General features: G+C 60.6%; 1 protein-coding gene across 5 annotated transcripts; it reads left to right on the top strand.

The window, feature by feature from the left end:
• Positions 1-1527: 1527 nt before the first annotated feature.
• SLC4A1 (solute carrier family 4 member 1 (Diego blood group)) lies at positions 1528-15717 on the top strand. 5 transcript variants are annotated; one of them, XM_054088582.1, is made up of 22 exons: positions 1540-1681; positions 3833-3932; positions 4054-4150; positions 4900-4969; positions 5099-5199; positions 6336-6409; positions 6570-6747; positions 6823-6958; positions 7144-7285; positions 7859-7934; positions 8422-8606; positions 9140-9350; positions 9457-9660; positions 9852-10000; positions 10492-10686; positions 11434-11601; positions 11849-11938; positions 12060-12226; positions 12336-12589; positions 12675-12844; positions 13079-13252; positions 14113-15717. In XM_054088582.1, exons 2-22 carry the CDS (start codon positions 3915-3917, stop codon positions 14191-14193), a joined length of 2940 nt encoding a protein of 979 aa, XP_053944557.1. In that variant the 5' UTR covers positions 1540-1681; positions 3833-3914; the 3' UTR covers positions 14194-15717. The 5 variants fall into 5 exon arrangements, with proteins under 5 accessions (XP_053944558.1, XP_009557691.1, XP_053944557.1 ...); XM_054088583.1 differs by lacking the exon at positions 3833-3932 and having other exon boundaries at positions 1528-1681; XM_054088584.1 differs by lacking the exons at positions 4900-4969; positions 5099-5199 and having other exon boundaries at positions 1541-1681.
• Positions 15718-18504: the final 2787 nt, after the last annotated feature.

Below are 18504 nucleotides of genomic sequence, written 5' to 3' on the forward strand. Positions count from 1 at the left end.
CGCAGGCTTTGCTCCGCCGCCCCCCCGGCCCGTGCGCCGCCCCCCCCCCGAGGGATGCGGGCCTGCTCCCCGCCCCCCAGAACCGCTCCCCGGGGAGGGAGGGGATGGGGGAGCCGGGGGGGGGTTGAGGGGGGCGGGATGGAAGGCCCTGAGGAGGGGAGGTAGGGGGACACAGGCTCTGGCTGGACCTTGCACAGCCCCCTCCAAGGCTGAGCTGGCCATCCCCCGCCCTGTCTGGGGTCGCCGGTTTGGGGAGTGCTGAGCATCACACATCCCTGTGGGGTACCCCGAGCGGTACCTGCAATGCTCCCAGCCCCCCGCTTTCCCACTGTGCCTCAGTTTCCCCGTTGATGGGACAGGGAAATCGGGATGGGGGGCAGTGAATATCCAGCTCCCCCACTTCGTGCAGCACCCAGATAAATCAGAGTCACCCTGAGGAGAGAAACACTGCCCAGCTAGGATTTGTGGGGACACGTCCCCTCCTCTGTGCCCTTGCTGGGTGCCCTACGCCCTTCTCTGCCCCAGCAAAGGGGTCCCAGCCCACAGCACTCAGCCTGGGAGGGGATGTAACCCCAAAATCCCCAGGGCTGCTGCAGGGAGGGGAGCCCTTGGCAGCACCTAGATAACACCAGGGCTGTTATCGGAGCATCCAGCTCACAGCTACTGCACCTCCTGGCCCCGCAGGGGTGCCACCAGGTCCCCAAAGCAAGGGACAGGCTGGTAGCCCATGGCTCCCAGCCTGGATGGCCTGGAGCTGTGGCATGAGCCTCATCCCACCTGCTGGGGCATCCCTTTGAGTGTCCCCGAGCACTGGGGTGGCTGGTGAGTGTGTGTGCATGTGTGCACGCATGTGTGTGCTAACCTTGCCCAGCTCACCCTTCCCTGCACCCTGGGATTTGGGACTGGGGCCCGGGAGCCCTTCAGGGAAGCTGTAAATGTAGACACACGCATGTGCATGCACACACGTGCATACATATATGTATGCATACATATTCACATGCATGCATGTACAAGTGTGCATACATGCACTTGCATGCACACATGTGTGCTTGCACACCTGCCTGTGCACACACATGTGCACACAGATGTGCACTCACGTGTAGACTCCCTGCCCCTCGCCCTGCACAGAAGCAGCTATGTCCATCCCACCACCTGTCTGCAAGGCACCCCGGGGACAGCGATCCCAGGGGACAGAGGGAAGCCCAGCCACGTCCTCTCCTGCCTCCCACTGTCCTGGGAACATCCCCAGGAACCCCCCCTTTTTTTTAAAAAAAAAAAAAAAGGAAAAAAAAAACCAAGAAAGGAGGGGAGCGGCTGGAGGTTTCCTGGGGTTCCCTGCAGGGAAACCCCAGCTCTTGTAAACAAGATAGTGGGGGACGTGGGGAGTACGGCACGGCCAAGCCTGGGCAGGGCAAGTGGCTGGGGAGGCCAATGGGGCACGGGCAGGCGGCAATCAGGGCGCAGCCTCTATGCCGCAAGATGTTGCGCCCCGATAATCTTGTTTATGGGGGTCCGGGGGGGCTGGTGAGCCCAAGCGGGGGGAGATTAGGAAGACGAGCGTGACTCAGGGCATTTGGGCGCGCTCCCCGTGCTGTGCAGCTCTTTTCCCACCGGCAGCTGCAGGCAGAGCCAGGGCAGGGGCTGGTGGTGAGAACAGGGTCGTCGCGGAGGCACCCCAGGGGTAGGTGGGGGTCACGGGCAGCAGTGTCACCTTGGGACATCCCTGTGTGCTGGGAGCTGGAGGGTGTGGGGGGGACAGTGGGGCCAGGTGGGGTGCGGGGAGCACCCTGGAGTGCTCCCTGGATGGGGTGGGTCTGTAGGGTTGTCATTTGGGGGATGCTGGGGTGAGAGATGCTGCAGGCGGGGGGTACAGGCTCCACTCTGAGCCACAGTATAGGCTGTGGCAGGGAGCCTCACCTCGCTGCATGGGCCGCGTGGGATGTATGGTCTCCATACTGAGCCACGATGGATACTTGCTGCAGGAGGGAGCTGAGCCACGTTTCATAGGTGGTGTGGGATGTATGGGGTCCACACTGACCACCTGCTCTGGGAGGGAGGTCCTGCGCTAAGCCAGCCTGTGTGGGAGCATGTGTGATGTGTGATGTGTGCTGTGGGAGGTATGGGCTCTACACTGAGCACATTGGCGATGCGGTACAGGAGATAACGGGCTCTATACTGCAGACACAGGCTGTATGGTGTAGGAGGTATGGTCTCCATGCCATGCACATGACGTATTGGAGGTGTTCTATATTGTGCACATGAGATGTCTGGGGTTCGCACCCAAGGTGTGGGATGTATGGGCTCTATGCGAGGTGGCACAGGGATGGATTTGGCATATCTGGGTGACCTGGCTGCAAGGTGCCCTTGTGCCCCATGGGACCCCCAGCCCCTCACCGTGGGCTCGGGGTGCTGCCTGGTCACTGCAGTGGCGTGGGGGGCAGCGGGAGGAGCAGGGCAGGGGCTGACATCAGTGGGGCGTTATCAGTGGAACGCAGCCTGGTGCACTGGGCTGATGCAAGCGCTGCCAGCGGGGCTAGGGGGGGCCAGGGCCCCAGGCCAGGGCAGCCGGGGGGCCGGGGGCCATCGCTGCGGGCCAGGCGGGGCAGGAAGGAGGAGGCCGTGTCCGGAGCTGGCCCTGGCTCCCGTGGCCTGGCTGTGGCTCGCGCGCCCCGTCGGGGATCCCGTGGCACCAGCGGGGTCTCTGTGACCCCCATCCTGGCTCCCGCAGCCCCCAGCCAGGGGTGAGCACCTGCATCACCCTGGTGAGATTGGGGGGGGGGGCTCATGCTCTCCTCCAGCCCCCTCGCCCTGACCTTGCAGCCCACTGTGAGCCTCCCTGGGGGTCCACGGGGTGAGGAGCACCTGGGGACCCTGACCCCTGACCTGGGGGATCTCCATGGGGATCGGGGGAGAGCTGGGAGTCCAGCGGCAGGACACCCCCCCGGGGCTCTGGGCTGGGGCAGGGGAGGGGTGATGGGGTATATGGGGGGGGTCTGGACACCGGGGTCCCCTGGGGCAAGGGAGGGGAGCGCGGGGGGGGGGGGCGCCCCCAGGCGGTTGCACCCGGGCACGCCCTGGGGCAGCTGGGGGGGCAGTTGGGGGCACCTGGGGGGGGCACGTGGAGGGAGAAGGGGAGTGGGGAGCAGACACAGTCTGCATCTCCTCCCCTGCAGGACACCCCCCCCCCCCTTCCCCAGCGCCCAGGGATGCAGCAGCTTTGGGTGCTGATCAGGGGTGTGGGCAGCAGGGCTTCTCCTTGGCTATGCACCCTGCGGTCCCGTGTGGTGCTGGCACCATCCTGCTTTGGGATGTCCCGTGAGCCCAGCGTTGCCTCAGTTTCCCCTCTCTCACCCCAGTACTCTGCCAGGGAGTTCCCTGGGCACCACAGTGCAGTACCTCAGCCCCTATATGTGAGTCTATATGGGATCCCAGCAATCTGCGCAGGGCATTGTAGAACCCAGCCTGTGTGTGGGGATCCATGGGGACCGGACCCCTGGGCACAGGACACATAGCAGAACTCACTGGCATGAGTGGGCACGGGTGGGCCGGGGTGGGATGCTGCATCCCTAGTGGGAAGCTGCCAGGGCTCTGCCATTGCCTGACGCCGGTTCCCATCTCAGATGGCAGCAGGGCAGAGCACCGTGTCCCCAGGGACCCCTGGCCCTGAGACCTCCTGGCCCTCAGGGAGCGGGTTACGTGGGCAGGGGCTGCCAGAACAGCTTGGGCATCCAGCCCCATCCCGGGGAACAAAACCCACGTCCAAGGGGAGCATCAAGTGCTGTGTCGGCCTCTCATAATGTGTTTTCTCTCCTTTATACGGCACTCGCTCCAGTGCCACAGAGCACTGGGTTATGGTGCCACTGGGCTGATTGCTGGGACGAAGCAGAGCAGCGGCAGGGGCCGAGCCCAAAGCCATGGAAGGGCCCCGCCAGGTAGGGAGACCTGAGCCCTGGCACTGCTGCTGCGCCCCGGCCGGCTCCCGCCCCTGGCATCGCCCTGGCGAGGCGCTGGGATGTCGTTCCTTACTGAGCCCTCCTTCTCTCTGTCCCACAGGAGGCTTACGAGGAGACAATGAGGAGGAGCCTGGACCCTGAGGGCTACGAGGACCGCGGCATAAAGGGCTCTCACCTGTCACTGGGGGAGATGAGTAGTGAGTGATTCTGTTGGGTGCTGGGGGATACCGGGCATGCATGGGCACCAGCATTGCACGTGAGATGGCATTGCACAGGACCAGTTTCCTACGGGCACTAGCGTTGCAGAGGTGATGGCATTGCGTGGGTGACTGTTGCAGGGGAACTGACACCGGATAGCATTGCAGGGGCACCATTGGTTCAAGATTGCGTGTTGCATGGGCACCAGACTTTTGTGTGTGCTGGCTGTGCATGGGTACCAGCACGGCCCAGAAGTGTTGCATGAGCACCAGCATGGGTGCCAGCATTGCATGGGCACCCATGTTATATTGGCACTAGCATTGCATGAGCATCAGCGTTGCTTGAGCACCAGCATTGCATGGGCACCAGCATCACATGAGCAGTGGGGCTCGCTTGGAGCCCAGGGTGGCCAGGCAGGGACACGCAGCCCTCGGGATCATCTTTCCCAAGGGCAGCAACATCCTTTGCTGAGGCCCTAGAGCTGGTGAGGTGCCACCTCCAGCACTGGGCCTGTGGGGACACCCGGGGTCCCTGAGATCATGAAGGAGAGTCCCTGGGGAGGGAGGAGAGGGGAGCTGAGGGGGGCGCTCTGCATGCCCTGCAGCATCCACTTGCCTGAAGCTCAATTAATTCAGAGCTGCCACTCTGAGTGGGTGCTCGAGTTGCAACAACTCCCAGCATCCCGACTCTAGAGTCCACAATCAGGGTGACAGAAGTTGGGGGTAACGCTGCCGCCTGTTCTGCGCAGGGGCCGGCGCCAGCACCGGGTGCCCCTTACAGGCGTGGAGGGCCAGAGCCGAGGAGCTGACGCCCCTGCGGTGAGTCCTCCAAATCCGAGAGGCAGTTGGGCACTGCCCTGCCTGCCTGGCTGGCATCAGCAAGGGGAGGCTGCCAGCACCTGCGGGTGCCCAGCGCTGACCTCTGTCCCGGCGGTGTGTGTTTTGCAGCCAGTATCTGCCCAGCCACCGGGGACGCTATGACCTGGATGGGAGGAGGCGCGTGGCCGGGGCCTCCCCAGGACAGGCGAGCCGCTGTGGCAGAGGGCAGCGTGAGTGACCGTGGGGGCACCGTGGGACAAAGCTCAGCCCTAGTGTGTGTGTCCCAGCCCTCCGTTGCGCCACCTGCCCCAGCTTTGCCACTCATGGCCCTGTGCTTCTCAGGGTGACTGTCACCCAGGCATCAGGGCACACCAGAGGGTGACCGCTGCCACTTGCCTGTAATCGCCTGCTGATTGAGGATAAATAAAGTCTTTGTTTGGGGTGAGGACAAGAACCACTTGGGGCTGAACGCTGGCTGGCGTCAGGCGGCTCTGTAGCAGCGGCAGCAGGCAGGGACGAGGACAGGCTTGTGCCCATGTGCCACGGCCAACACCGTCAGGGACACTGAGGGGGGAAGCACCCTGTCCCCACTCCCATGGGCACAGCATCCTTCAGCCAACAGGGTAGGACACAGGTCCTGCGGCATCACCCACCAGCTGACCTGGCCAGGGACAGTGAGGGGACTGTGATGGTCCCCAGCAGGGTGAGCATGTCCCCGGCACGGGGACGGCCGTGCGTGGGCGGGAGCCACGCTGGTGTTTACTGTCAGCAAAGGCAAAGTGCTCCCAAATTTATGGTGCACACAGGGTGGCTGTGGGGCGTGGGGCTCAGCCCCCACTTTATATGACCAGAGCTCACAGGGCCATGGGGGGTGCAGGTAGGTGGGAGACAGGGACGGAGACATCTCAGCTCCTGGGGTCTTGGCTGGTCAGGGATGTGCTGTCCCAGTCCCAGAGAAGGGGCAGTGCTTTGTGCCCGTGACAGTGGCAGGATGGTGAGGCAGAGTGTGGCTGGGAGCCCTCACCTCGCCACAGTGCTGGTGATGTCTCCAGACTGGCACCCTGTCCCGGGGTACAGGCTGCAGGGATGTGATGAGCTGGAGGTGGGCATTGCAGGGTAAAGGGTGATGGAGGGACCCATCCAGCAAACCCCAACTGGGTTTAATGGGGGGGGACGGACTGTTGAGGTCGGTAGACATCCAGGCAACCCCATCTGGGTCTGGGAGGGGGAATAATGGGGGAGACACCTCTAACAGACCCCAGCAGGGTCTGGGCGGGGGAATAATGGGGGAGACACCTCTAACAGACCCCAGCAGGGTCTGGGCCAGGGCAGGGACCAGCTAACGCAGCCGTGGCTTCACTCACAGCTCCATCAGTGACCGATGTGGACCTGGAGGCAGCAGGGAGTAGGAGGCTTGTGTCCCAGCGGGACACGCATGAGGTGAGTGCTGACCCCCATTCACACGGAGCGGGCAGACTGTAGCCAACCGGCGGACACCAGGGCATGAGGAGGTGCTGGCATGGGCAACGCAGCTCTGGGGCTTCTGGGGGTCCCTGATGTGGCCAAGGGGACCCTCACCCTCCCCTGGCTCTGGCTTCAGGGCTATGTGGAGCTGCACGAGCTGGTCATGGGCAGCACGAATGAGCTGTTCTGGATGGAGGCCGGCCACTGGCTCCAGCTGGAGGAGGATTTCACGGAAGCCGGGCACTGGGGCCAGCCCCATCTCTCCTTCCTGACCTACCGCAGCCTCCTGGAGATCCGACGGGCTTTGGCCAAAGGTGGGGACACCAATGGGGCTGGGATGGCAGTAGAGACCTTGAATCGGCTGGCTGGTGACCATGCTGTCCCCACAGGTGCCGTGCTCCTCGATGTGGAGGCCAACTCGCTGGCTGCCATCGCCCACGTGCTCATTGACCAGTTGATCTATGAGGGGCAGATCAAGCCGCAGGACCAGGAGGACATCCTGAGGACGCTACTGCTGCAACACAAGTACAGCCCAAGCTGACAGCCCCATGGGGGGGACCCCAGTGTCCAGGCAGGATCCAGCCCCAGCGAGTCCCGTTGGAGCTGGCATGGGGTGGAAAAGCCCCTCTGTGTTTTGGGGCTGTCTTATGGGGTTTTGGGGGAATTCCGTGGTGCTGGCTTACCTCATGCCACCACTCTGACTGTTCTAGACACCCAAGCGAGGCCGAGTCGGTGGGGATCCTGCCACTGGCACTGCTGCAGCGCTCGGGCACAGGCTGGGCAGAAACGGAGCGGCTGCTGCTGCAAGAGCAGCAGCCCCTGGAGATGCGCAGGCTGGCTGGGACTGAGCAGGCAAGTGGCGATGGGGCTTCGGTGGGGACAGGGGGCATTGAGATGCAGGAGTCAGGAATGCCAGGTCCAGCCAGGAGGGCTGCTGGGAGATGTGTGCGCACACACATACACGTGTGCACATCCTGTCACATGCCAGTGCACACACCAGGCAGTTGTGGTGTGTGGGCTCTCACAGGGACCCCCATGCTGTGCACCCCAAAGACCACACGCACCCACATATCCACACACACGGAGGCACAAGCACGCATTAGTGCACGGGAACAAACACACCCCAAATTCCCACACACCGAGTTCTCTCACACTCACATACATGCACTTGCACGCACACACACACTTGTGTGGGTGCATGAACCACACATGAGTGCACACTCATGCACATTCATGTGCAGATATGCAGGCAGGGGAGGCATCATCGTGGGATGATGCAGGAGTAGTAGTGAGAGAGCTGGGCTTGCAGGGGATGGAGGGGGACACACAGGGGATGCAGAGGAACATGCAGGGGTAGAGAGGCTGTGCAGAGGATGGCCACCAAGGACAGACGGTTCATTGCTGCCATTTCTCTGCCCGCCACAGAGCCCGAGCGGGGCCACTAAACCCCAGCTCCCTGAGAAGATCCCTGAGGATGCTGAGGCCACACTGGTCCTCGTGGGTGAGTGGTCAGCAGGGCTGTGGGTACAGAGCTGGGTTGGGGGATGCAGGGTCAGGGTGGTGGGTGTGGGGCCAGGGTGCACAGTGCCTGCCTGCTCGCTCACTCGCTGCTTTTCTTGCACCTTTTTTTACTCTCCCTGTCCTCAGCCCTCGCCGCCGCCTGCTGCTGCTCAATGCTGCTCTCTGGGTCCCGTGTCTCCACGTCCCTTGTCCTCATATCTCGTTTCTCTAGTCCCCTGTATCTGGATGTTCGCACATCCTAGTGTCCATGTGCCTCTGTCCTGGTGTCTTTCTGTGCCCCGTCCCATTCCTGTTGTCCCTTCACCTCCCCATGCCTCTGTGTTATCTTTTCTCCAAGTAAGTCTGTCCCTGCACCCCTGTATCTCATTGTTTCCACATCCCTATGTCCACATGTCCCTGCACTCTTGTGTCTCCGTGTCCCTGTGCCTGCCCCCTGTGATCCCCGTCCCATCCCATCCTCCCCTCAGGCTGTGCAGCCTTCCTGGAGCAGCCAAAACTGGCCTTTGTGCGCCTGAAGGCTGCGGTGACACTGGACGCCGTCCTCAATGAGCCCCTGCCCGTCCGCTTTCTCATCGTGATACTGGGCCCCGACAGCCCCCACATCAGCTACCATGAGGTCGGCCGTGCTGTTGCCACCATGATGTCCGAGAGGGTACGGTTCACCTGCCACCAGCATTAGCACTGCTGTCCTGTGTGACAGCCCTCCGTGGGCACCCCAAAATCCCCAGCCCTAGAGCTGCACCCTCTAACAGGACTCTTCAATCTGTGCCACAGCCCTTTGTGTGCTCATGTACCTGTATCCCTATGCCACTGTGTCCCATTGTCCCCACACACCTGTGTCCTCATCCCTCTGGGTCTCCATGTCCCCATGCACCTCCATCCATATGTCCATATGCATCCCAGTCCCCACTCTACTGTGTCCCTGTGGCCCCATTCTCCCATGTCCATACGCAACTCTGTCCCCTTGTGCCCATACGCCTGAGGCCAAATATCCCCTTGTCCCCATGCTCCCTTGGCCCTATGTCCCCGATGCTTCAGTGTTCCCTCTTCTCCCCACATCCTCATGCTCCTCGTCTCCAAACCCCCCTGTCCCCCGACCCCGTCCCCATGTTCTTGGGATGCTCAGGGACCGGGTGGGTGCCCAGCAGCAAGGGTGCTGGAGATGGCTCCTGTGTGACCCCGCAGGTCTTTCGCCGGGATGCCTACCTGGCCGATGGCCGCCAGGACCTGCTGCGGGGAGTGGAGGACTTCCTGGAGGCCAGCATCGTCCTGCCGCCCACAGAGACCCCAAGCAAGCAGCTCCTCCATAGCCTGGTGCCGCTGCAGCGTGAGCTGCTCCGCCACCGATACCAGCCCCCTGAGAAGGCATCGGCTGAGGGCTTCCTGAAAGACCTGGGTATGGCAAGGACCACTTCAGCCCCTCCCGGGACCCCCATCCCCGTGGCTGGCAGGATCCCCCCTTGCAGGAGGGGTCCTCCCATGGCTGCTTGTTGTGTCCTCAGGGCTAGAGGCACCAGCGGTGGAGGACGATGACCCCTTGCGCAGGACAGGGCGACCTTTTGGGGGGCTGGTGCGGGATATCCGCCGCCGGTACCCCAAATATCTCAGCGACATCAAGGATGCTCTCAACCCCCAGTGCCTGGCTGCTGTCATCTTCATCTACTTTGCAGCACTGTCACCTGCTGTCACCTTTGGAGGCTTGCTGAGTAATCGAGGGGACAGGCTGGGGACACAGGGCTGGGGGCTGGAGTCTGGGGGAGCAGGGTGCCACTGCCTGCAGTGTCATGCCCTGGGGATGACCCCGGGGGAGGTTATTGCACCCCCTAATCTTGGTGCCAAGGAGTTTGAGATGGGGAGCACTGTGCGCCCAGCACCCACCGGCTTTGCTCCACTCCAGGTGAGAAGACCAAGGGCATGATGGGGGTATCAGAGCTGCTCATCTCCACCTGTGTGCAGTGTGTCCTCTTCAGCTTGCTCAGCGCCCAGCCCCTGCTCGTTGTCGGCTTCTCAGGGCCCCTCCTGGTCTTTGAGGAAGCTTTCTACTCGGTGGGTACCCCCTCACCCCTTGGGTCCCCCACCCACCACTGGTGGTCCCTGCAGGAGGCTCACAAGGTCCCCACCAGCCTTGGCAGAGGCAGAGGGTGCTGCCATGGGGGATGGCTGTGTGTGGGGTGACACAAGGGTGATGCCACATGCAGGATGGCACTGGTGGGATGGCACATGGGTGACGCTGCATGTGGATGCCAGGTGGGTGATGACACAGGGGTGATGCAAGGTTCATGATGCCATATGGATGACGCCAAATATATGATACCATGTGGGTGACACCACACGAGGCAGGCACTGCCATAGGGGTGCTGCCAGGCAGGAAGTCCCACAAGGATCCTGTCACACTGGGGTGCCACTATCCCCATCTCAGCACCCTTCAGCCCCCACACGAGAGGCTCAGGGCTACCGTGGGCCCCTGGCGTCCAGCCCACCTGGGTACCCGTGCCAGGGGCTCTGGGGGCTGACAGGGCTGTGCTTCTGGCTCCCAGTTCTGCAGTGACAATGGCATGGAGTACATCGTGGGTCGGGTCTGGATCGGCTTCTGGATGATCCTGCTGGTGCTGGTGGTGGTGGCCTGCGAGGCCAGCTTCCTTGTGCGCTACCTGTCTCGCTACACCCAGGAGATCTTCTCCTTCCTCATCTCCCTCATCTTCATCTATGAGACCTTTGCCAAGCTCGTCACGGTAAGGGGCGTGGGGGTCCCATGGTAGGAAGATGGGGGGCACCTGAAGATCATGGTCATCACCCGGGTTTCCATAGAAACAGTGGAAGCTGGGTGAAGGATGCAGGCAAGAGATGGAACTCATTTCCTCCCCTTCCCAGGTGTTTCCTAGCTCATACTTCTCTCTGCAGGGAGATTTTGGGGCAGGAAGGTGAAGCCCAGGCAGATGTCCCACCTGGGCTGCAGTAAACACAGTCTTTGCCCTGGAACTTCCCAGAGACCCCCCCATTTCCTTCCTCATCCCCTGGCTCAGACACTTTCCAGGTGGCCAGTAGCAGTAGCATGATGTCACCTCATGCACTGGGTGCCTCTCTGGTGCTGGAGAGGTGACAGGTGGGACACATACCCCTTCACAATCTGGACTCCTATCACACTGAGGTGCCCCCTTCTACAAGTTCAGACCAGCCCCAAACACCATGTGTGACACGTGGTCTACAGTGAGCCATGCTCATCCATCCATGCCATGCCACCTAGCCCTTGCTCCGGCCCTGTTTCCAAAGGAGGGTGGAGAAAACTGCACCTAAAAATAACACCCTGCTCACCATGTGCCAAGCTCCAGCCTCACTGGTCCTCCTGGCACACACCCTGCATCCACACACCCACCAAGACAGTGCCACAGGGCTCTCAGCATGGCAGGAGCAGTGCAGGGGGATCCCCCATCCACTAGCGGGGATCCCCTCCTCCCTCAGCCTCTCCTTTTCCCTCCCAGATCTTCAAGAATCACCCACTGCAGCGGCAGTATGCTGTGAAAGCCGAGGCTGACCCCAGTGTGCCAGAGCCCAACACGGCACTGCTGTCCCTTGTCCTCATGGCTGGCACCTTCTTCCTGGCCTTCTTCCTCCGCAAGTTCAAGAACAGCGCTTTCCTGCCTGGCAAGGTGAGGACGGAGGGGGCACAGTGGTGTCCCCTTACCCCACTGCATCCTTAGTGGGGACAGCGCTGGAGGTGAAATGGGGGCTCAGTGGGTGCGGTTTCCCCAAAGGGGTTGGCTGAGACCATGCAAACTTATTGCATGCTCCCATTGAGACCTTTGCTAGAGCTCACTGCTGGCAGGGTGGTAGTGGGGAACCCCTTGGCTGAGTGGGAACACAGGCAGGCTTAACATGGTCATGGTGTCCCCACAGGTCCGGCGCTTGATTGGGGACTTTGGGGTCCCCATTTCCATCTTCATCATGGCATTGGTTGACTTCCTCATCACAGACACGTACACGCAGGTCTGGGAGCAGCAGGATGGCGGGGCTGAGGGAGAACAAGTGTCCCCAACAAGGGGACATGAACCTGGGTGCTTGTCCCTGTGCCCCATCCCCTCATTCCCCCACCTCTGCTCCCATCCAGAAACTGAAGGTCCCCAAAGGGCTGGAGGTCACCAACTCGTCCGCCCGGGGCTGGTTTATCAGCCCCATGGGGGAAAACAAGCCCTTCCCCATCTGGATGATGTTTGCTGCTGTGGTGCCTGCCCTCTTGGTCTTCATCCTCATCTTCCTCGAGTCACAGATCACTACGTGAGGACTGGGAGGTTACGTGGAGGGAGGGGGGGCTGCAGGGTGCCTGGCAGGACAGAGATGGAAGGGGACCTCCCACCACTAACCCTTCCCCCTCTGTCCCCGGCAGCCTCATTGTCAGCAAGCCTGAGAGAAAGCTGGTGAAGGGCTCCGGCTTCCACCTAGACCTGCTGCTGATCGTGGCCATGGGAGGGCTGGCTGCCCTCTTTGGCATGCCCTGGCTCAGCGCCACCACTGTCCGCACCATCACCCACGCCAATGCCCTCACTGTCATGACCAAGACCTCTACTCCCGGCGAGAAATCCCAGATCCTGGAGGTCAAGGAACAGCGCATCAGTGGTTTATTGGTGGCTGTGCTCATTGGTGAGCAGGAGAGGTGCCCCTGACTGGGGCAGCAAGGGCTCAGTGCCCCTGGAGGCTCCTCCTGACCTCTTCTTCCTGGCTGCAGGCGTCTCCATCCTCATGGAGCCTATCCTGAAGTACATCCCTCTGGCTGTGCTCTTTGGCATCTTCCTCTATATGGGTGTCACCTCCCTCTTCGGCATCCAGCTCTTTGACCGCATCCTGCTCTTGCTAATGCCACCCAAGTACCACCCCGATGAGCCCTACGTCACCCGGGTGAGCGAGCCCTGTATCACCCAGCTGGGTGGCTGCGGGCTTGGGATTGTCCTGGTCTGCAGCATCCCATGGTGCTGCCTGCAATTGTGTGGGGCTCCCCAAAGAGCCTGCTCCTTCAATGCTGACCTCTGCTGGGCTGTTTGGGCCACTGGTCTTGCCCCCTCTCAGCACCTCAGGAAGGGTGTGGGGTGCTGGGCCCACCACCCTGATCCCACTGGGCTCCTCGTCCTGTAGGTGAAGACTTGGCGGATGCACCTTTTCACCTTCATCCAGATCATCGTCCTTGTGCTGCTGTGGGTGGTGAAGTCCACTCCGGCCTCTCTGGCGCTGCCCTTCATCCTCATCCTCACCGTGCCCCTGCGGCGCTTTCTGCTGCCCAAGATCTTCCGGGACATTGAGCTCAAATGTGTACGTAGCCCTGGCACAGGCTGGGAGTCACCACGGTGCTGTCCGTGTCCCTGTGTCCAGTCTCATTCTTCTCCCAACCGTCATGCCCATCCTGGCCCTCATCCTCATTCCTGTCTCCATCCTTGTACTCATCCCCTTCCCTGTCCCCAACCTCTCCCTGCCCCTATTCCCATAACCATCCTAGCCCACATCCCCCTCCCCATTCCCATATCTGTCCGAATCCTTGTTCCCATCACTGTCTCCATCCCATTTCTTTCCCTATTCTCATATTCACCCCTGTCTCCTTCCCCAACACCACCCCTGTCCTCAGCCTTGTCCTCATTCCTGATCATAGAATCACAGAATCACCAGGTTGGAAAGGACCCACTGGATCATCGAGTCCAACCATTCCTATCAATCCCTAAAACATGCCCCTCAACACCTCATCCACCCGTCCTTTAAATACCTCCAGGGAAGGTGACTCAACCCCCTCCCTGGGCAGCTGTTCCAGTGCCCAATGACCCTTTCCGTGAAAAATTTTTCCTGATGTCAGCCTGAACCTCCCCTGGCGGAGCTTAAGGCCGTTCCCCCTTGTCCTGTCCTCTGTCACTTGGGAGAAGAGCCCAGCTCCCTCCTCTCCACAACCTCCTTTCAGGTAGTTGTAGAGAGCAATAAGGTCTCCCCTCAGCCTCCTCTTCTCCAGGCTAAACACCCCCAGCTCTCTCAGCCGCTCCCCGTAACCCTTGTTCTCCAGCCCCCTCACCAGCTTTGTTGCTCTTCTCTGGACGCCCTCCAGAGCCTCAACATACATCCCCTCCCTGTCCCCATCCCCATCCTTGTCCCCATCCCATCCTACCTAATCCACTCTCTTGTCCCTCCAGCTGGACGCGGATGATGCCGTGGTGACCTTTGAAGAGGCGGAGGGCACGGACGTGTACAATGAGGTGCAGATGCCCAGCTAAGGGCTCACTGCTGCCTGCCCCTGATGGCCCCTACACCCACTTGCTTGTAGCTCCTCTGCTGCCATCCTGGGGCATGAGAGAGGGGGACATGGGGACATGGACCCCACACCCCAGCCCCCACCTTCGCACCCTGACAATGGGGCCACCTTATTGTTTTTCCCTCTCCACCCTTTTTTTCACATATTTTGAATGGCCTGAGCTCACTCGCACTTTGCTGCCCACTGGGGAAGAGGCTGTCTGGGCTGGGGGGTCCCACGGGCCGCCCCCCACCCTGTGGCAGGTCAGCATGGATGGTGCCCTGTGTCACTGTCCTGCCCCCGAGATCACTGTGGGGCTGTGACTGGGCACGAAGCATGTGAAGAAGCTGGAGGAAGGTGCCCGAGCCCAGAGGGAGGAAGGGATGGGGCGACGTGGTGGGGATGGGGATGCAGTGGGACAGGGTCCCCCCCACTTGCCCCAGCCCCATTGCTCCCCCAGGGAGGCCCCCCCCCAACCCAGACCCTCTTCCTCAGATCAACTTTCAGCAATAATGAGTGTGAACTAGGACAGATCCTTCACCCCATGAAGCCCTTTCCCTCCCTTTCTCCGTTGCTTTGCACCAGCAAAAGCATCCCAGCTGCTCCGCCACGCTCACAGCATCTCTGGGGTCGGGATGTAAATAGTCCAGGGAGGGGTTTATATATTTGCAATGAAGATAATTGTGCTAAAAATGCCAAAAAAAAAAAAAAATTATGCTGATGCTTCCGCAGGTAGGATTCACTCAGAGCCAAACAAAAGACCCCCCAAAAAAACCCCCAAAAGCACCTTAAAAAGGAAAAAAAAAAAAAACAACCCCACAGAAAAAAGCAAAGTAGCCACCAGGAGTGATCTGTATATTTGATGCTAGCAGTTGGGGGAGTTTGTAATTTATTTCTAGAGGCTGATGGTGCTCCTGCCTTTAGCGGGTACCACGTGTGTGTGTGTATATACTAGAGAGAAAGTATATAAAAATTTACAGTTTTCTAGAAAGGCTTATTTTAAAGGATCCTGGTCAGGGCCTAAACTCTATGGACCAGTCCCGCAGTGTGGTAAACTGATGAATTAGTGTAAGTATTATTCCTTTATATTTTTTTAGCATTCAGTTAAATCTGTGTAGTTTTCCTTGATTTTTCCCTTACTTGCTGACTGTGTCTTGCCCATTTCCGCCAGGATTGCTCCCGAACTGGCTGAGCATACCCCTGGTCCTGCTGGGGCCAATCCTGCCTCGGTCAGACCCAAGGGTTGGATCCAGGCCAGGCGCAGCATACCTGATCAGGGGGCAAGTTTGCTCCTTTTTGCATAAATCAGAGTGGGGGGACCCCAAAACCAGCCATGGGGGATAGCTGGGCGCGAAGGCAGACACGGGCAGCACTGCCTCCAGTTCAGGCGGCTTTAGTTTTATTAATTATGTGTCCAAAATAATGTTAGGAGCTTTGAGGGTTTTGCCTTCCCTTCCCCACCTACCTCTGTATCAGGCTTTAATAAAGAAATTATTACAATCAGAAAGGAAGCGGGTGTTTTCTTCCTCCCCCCCTCAAAGAAAAGAGCAACAGTGTCTATCAGAGGTGTCCGCCCCCATCACCTCAGGATGCTCAGCGCAGCTGTACTAAGACCCTTGTCACGGTGCCCAGGGATGCTCTATGCAGCCGCTCGGGTGCTCCCCACAGCCATCCCAGGATGTTGGTTGCAGGATGCTGCCAGTGTCCCGGGATCCCCAGTGCCCCTCACCCTGTCCTCCCGGGTGCTGCCCCATTGCTGCCAAGCCCAGCCTCCCCTCCAGACCACGCAGGCACTAAATTGACCCCGATTACCTGTAATCTCATTAAGGAGAGTGAAAGATGCCTGCCCGTGGCCCAGGCAGTGGGAAGGGATGTGCCCACTTCCCCAAAGCCTTTCTATGAGGCAGGTGCAGGGGTCAGCGCCTGCGACTACTCCTGGCCATGACCCAGAGGCTCTCCGTGGGGCTGGGGTAAAGCCCATAGTGGTCACCAGCTTTTCCCCAGCCCAATGTAGCTGCCAGTCCTTGTTTATTGGAGACGGAGGTAGAGGATCCAACAGCTGCCTGTCCTTCCACTGGCCTCGGTGGTCCAGCTTGGCTATGCCCCACTGGGAGGGCTCCACACACCCGCACATGCCATGGAGCGAGGCATCTACCTGCACCTTGTCCTCCTTGTTTTCCACCCAGGAAGAGCTTTTATTCCCAGGGAGATGTCAGCGAGGTCACCGCCGTGGGATCCAGCTGGTTTGGGGGGGATGTAGGTCAAGCTCTCATCTGAGCTCAGCTTAGGGCAGCGAGGCATGGCTGGGGGCGATTGTGACAGGGCCCATGCAGACAAGAGCTGCAGGGGCTCATGGCAGGGGAAATTCAAACCTACGAGTTCATAGCTTTGCTACCGAGGAGGGGGGAGCACAGAGCTCAGTGGCATCAGAGCATCCTCCATGGAAGGGGGAGCACCCGGGTGCTGGTGGCCAAAGCCACACAGCTCCATCGCAGGGGGATCTGCACAGCCCACGGGGCCGCGGCACGTTTGTGCTCCCCAGCCAAAATGGCCTTTTAAGTAAAAAGAAAAAAAAAAAAAAAAAAGTTAAAATTTAAAAATGTTAGTTTCCATGTGCTTGGCCTGATTGCCTCCCAATATTTCATCGTGGGTTTTTGAATATTTTTTTTTCTATTTTTCCATCTTGCAAAACAGTGACATTTCATGTAATTTAGACCAGAAAAAACAGCTCAGCTGAGGGCCTTTTCTACACAGAATATAAATACATATGTATATAGGGGAGTTTATTAGGGAGGGATTAGCTGCCGGTCACTGAAGCCATTGGCGCTGCTTGGCACACCTTGGCAGCCAGGCCGGCTGCAGGCAGGATGGTAGGATGTGGTGGAGGGGCTGTCCGGCTGATCCTTTGCTTGGGGATATGGCTCAAACAAGCCACCTGCACGTCTGGGCTGTCCCCTATCACCACCCCTGCACCCCCAGATCAGTGGGGGGGAGGAGCAAATTGCACCCAGATTTACAGATATTTTTCCCTTTTCCATACAAGCAGGGGTGAAAATCTCCTGGATTTTGGCCATTCCCACGCAGCCGGTGGGAGAGATGCCTGCTGCTGCAGCCAGACCAGACAGGTAGCGCTGCAGCCTGGCCCCACGTTCCCAGGCCTCATCCTGCACCCCTAAGGGCTCAGCGCCTCCTGCTCCCCCTTCCTCGCAGCAGGTGTCTGCCGGCGCTGCCTGTGCCGGCCTGGCCTGTGGTGCGCTCCCTGGCAGCGCGTGGGCAGCCAGCAGCGTGCAGATGGCCGGAGCTCGCCTGTACACGGGCGTCGGCAGCACACAGGCGGCTGGAGCTCGCTGGCAGCGCACAGGCGGCCAGAGCGCGCAGGGAGCCATAGCACACAGCCAGCCAGAGCTCGCCCATGGAGGCGGCTGTAGATGGCTGGAGCTCGCCGGTAGCATGCAGGGAGCCATGGTGTGCAGATGGACGGAGCCCACCCGTACACGGGCAGCCACAGCACGCGGATGGAGCTCGCCCGTACCATGCAGGCGGCCAGAGCACGCAGATGGACGGAGCTTGCCGGTAGCACACGGGCAGCCTTTGCGTGCAGAGGCCGGAGCTCGGCAGTACACGGGCGGCCGCAGCACACAGATGGCTGGAGCCCGCGGGCAGCGTGCTGGGAGCCATGGCGTGCAGAGGGCCAGAGCTCACTGGTAGCGTGCAGGCAGCCAGAGCACGCAGATGGCCGGAACTCGGCGGTAGCGTGCAGCGAGCCGTGGTGTGCAGATGGCCGGAGCTCGCCGGTAACGCACAGGCAGCCTTTGCGTGCAGAGGCCAGAGCTCGCCCGTACAAGGGCAGCCGTAGCACGGAGACGGCTGGAGCTTGCAGTTGCACACAAGTGGCTGTACCGTGCAGAAGCCGGAGCTCGCAGCGCAGGGCCCCGGGCGGTGCGGGGCAGGGTGCGGGGCAGCCGGTAGTGCGGGCGGCCCGGGGTGGCCCCGCGATTCGCAGGCAGCCGGGATGGCCGGTAATTTGCAGGCAGCTGCCCGGCCGGGATTGGCTGCGGGGAATGACGCCCAGCACAACAAAGGTGGAGTTGGAGAAATTGCATTAAAAAAAATTAAGACCGAGAGCGGGGAGCGGCGGGAGGGGAGCGGCTGCCCCCGCCGTGTCCCGGGCGGGCAGGGAGCGCGGCCCCGCCGCTCTCCCGTGTCAAGGGGACCCGCCGGGCGGCTCGGCTCGGCTCGGCTCCCCCTCCCAGCCCCCCCCCCCCCCGCTTCCCCCCCTCATTTTTTTTCCCTT

Source organism: Cuculus canorus, chromosome 25, assembly GCF_017976375.1.
Source record: "Cuculus canorus isolate bCucCan1 chromosome 25, bCucCan1.pri, whole genome shotgun sequence".
NCBI lineage: Eukaryota > Metazoa > Chordata > Aves > Cuculiformes > Cuculidae > Cuculus > Cuculus canorus.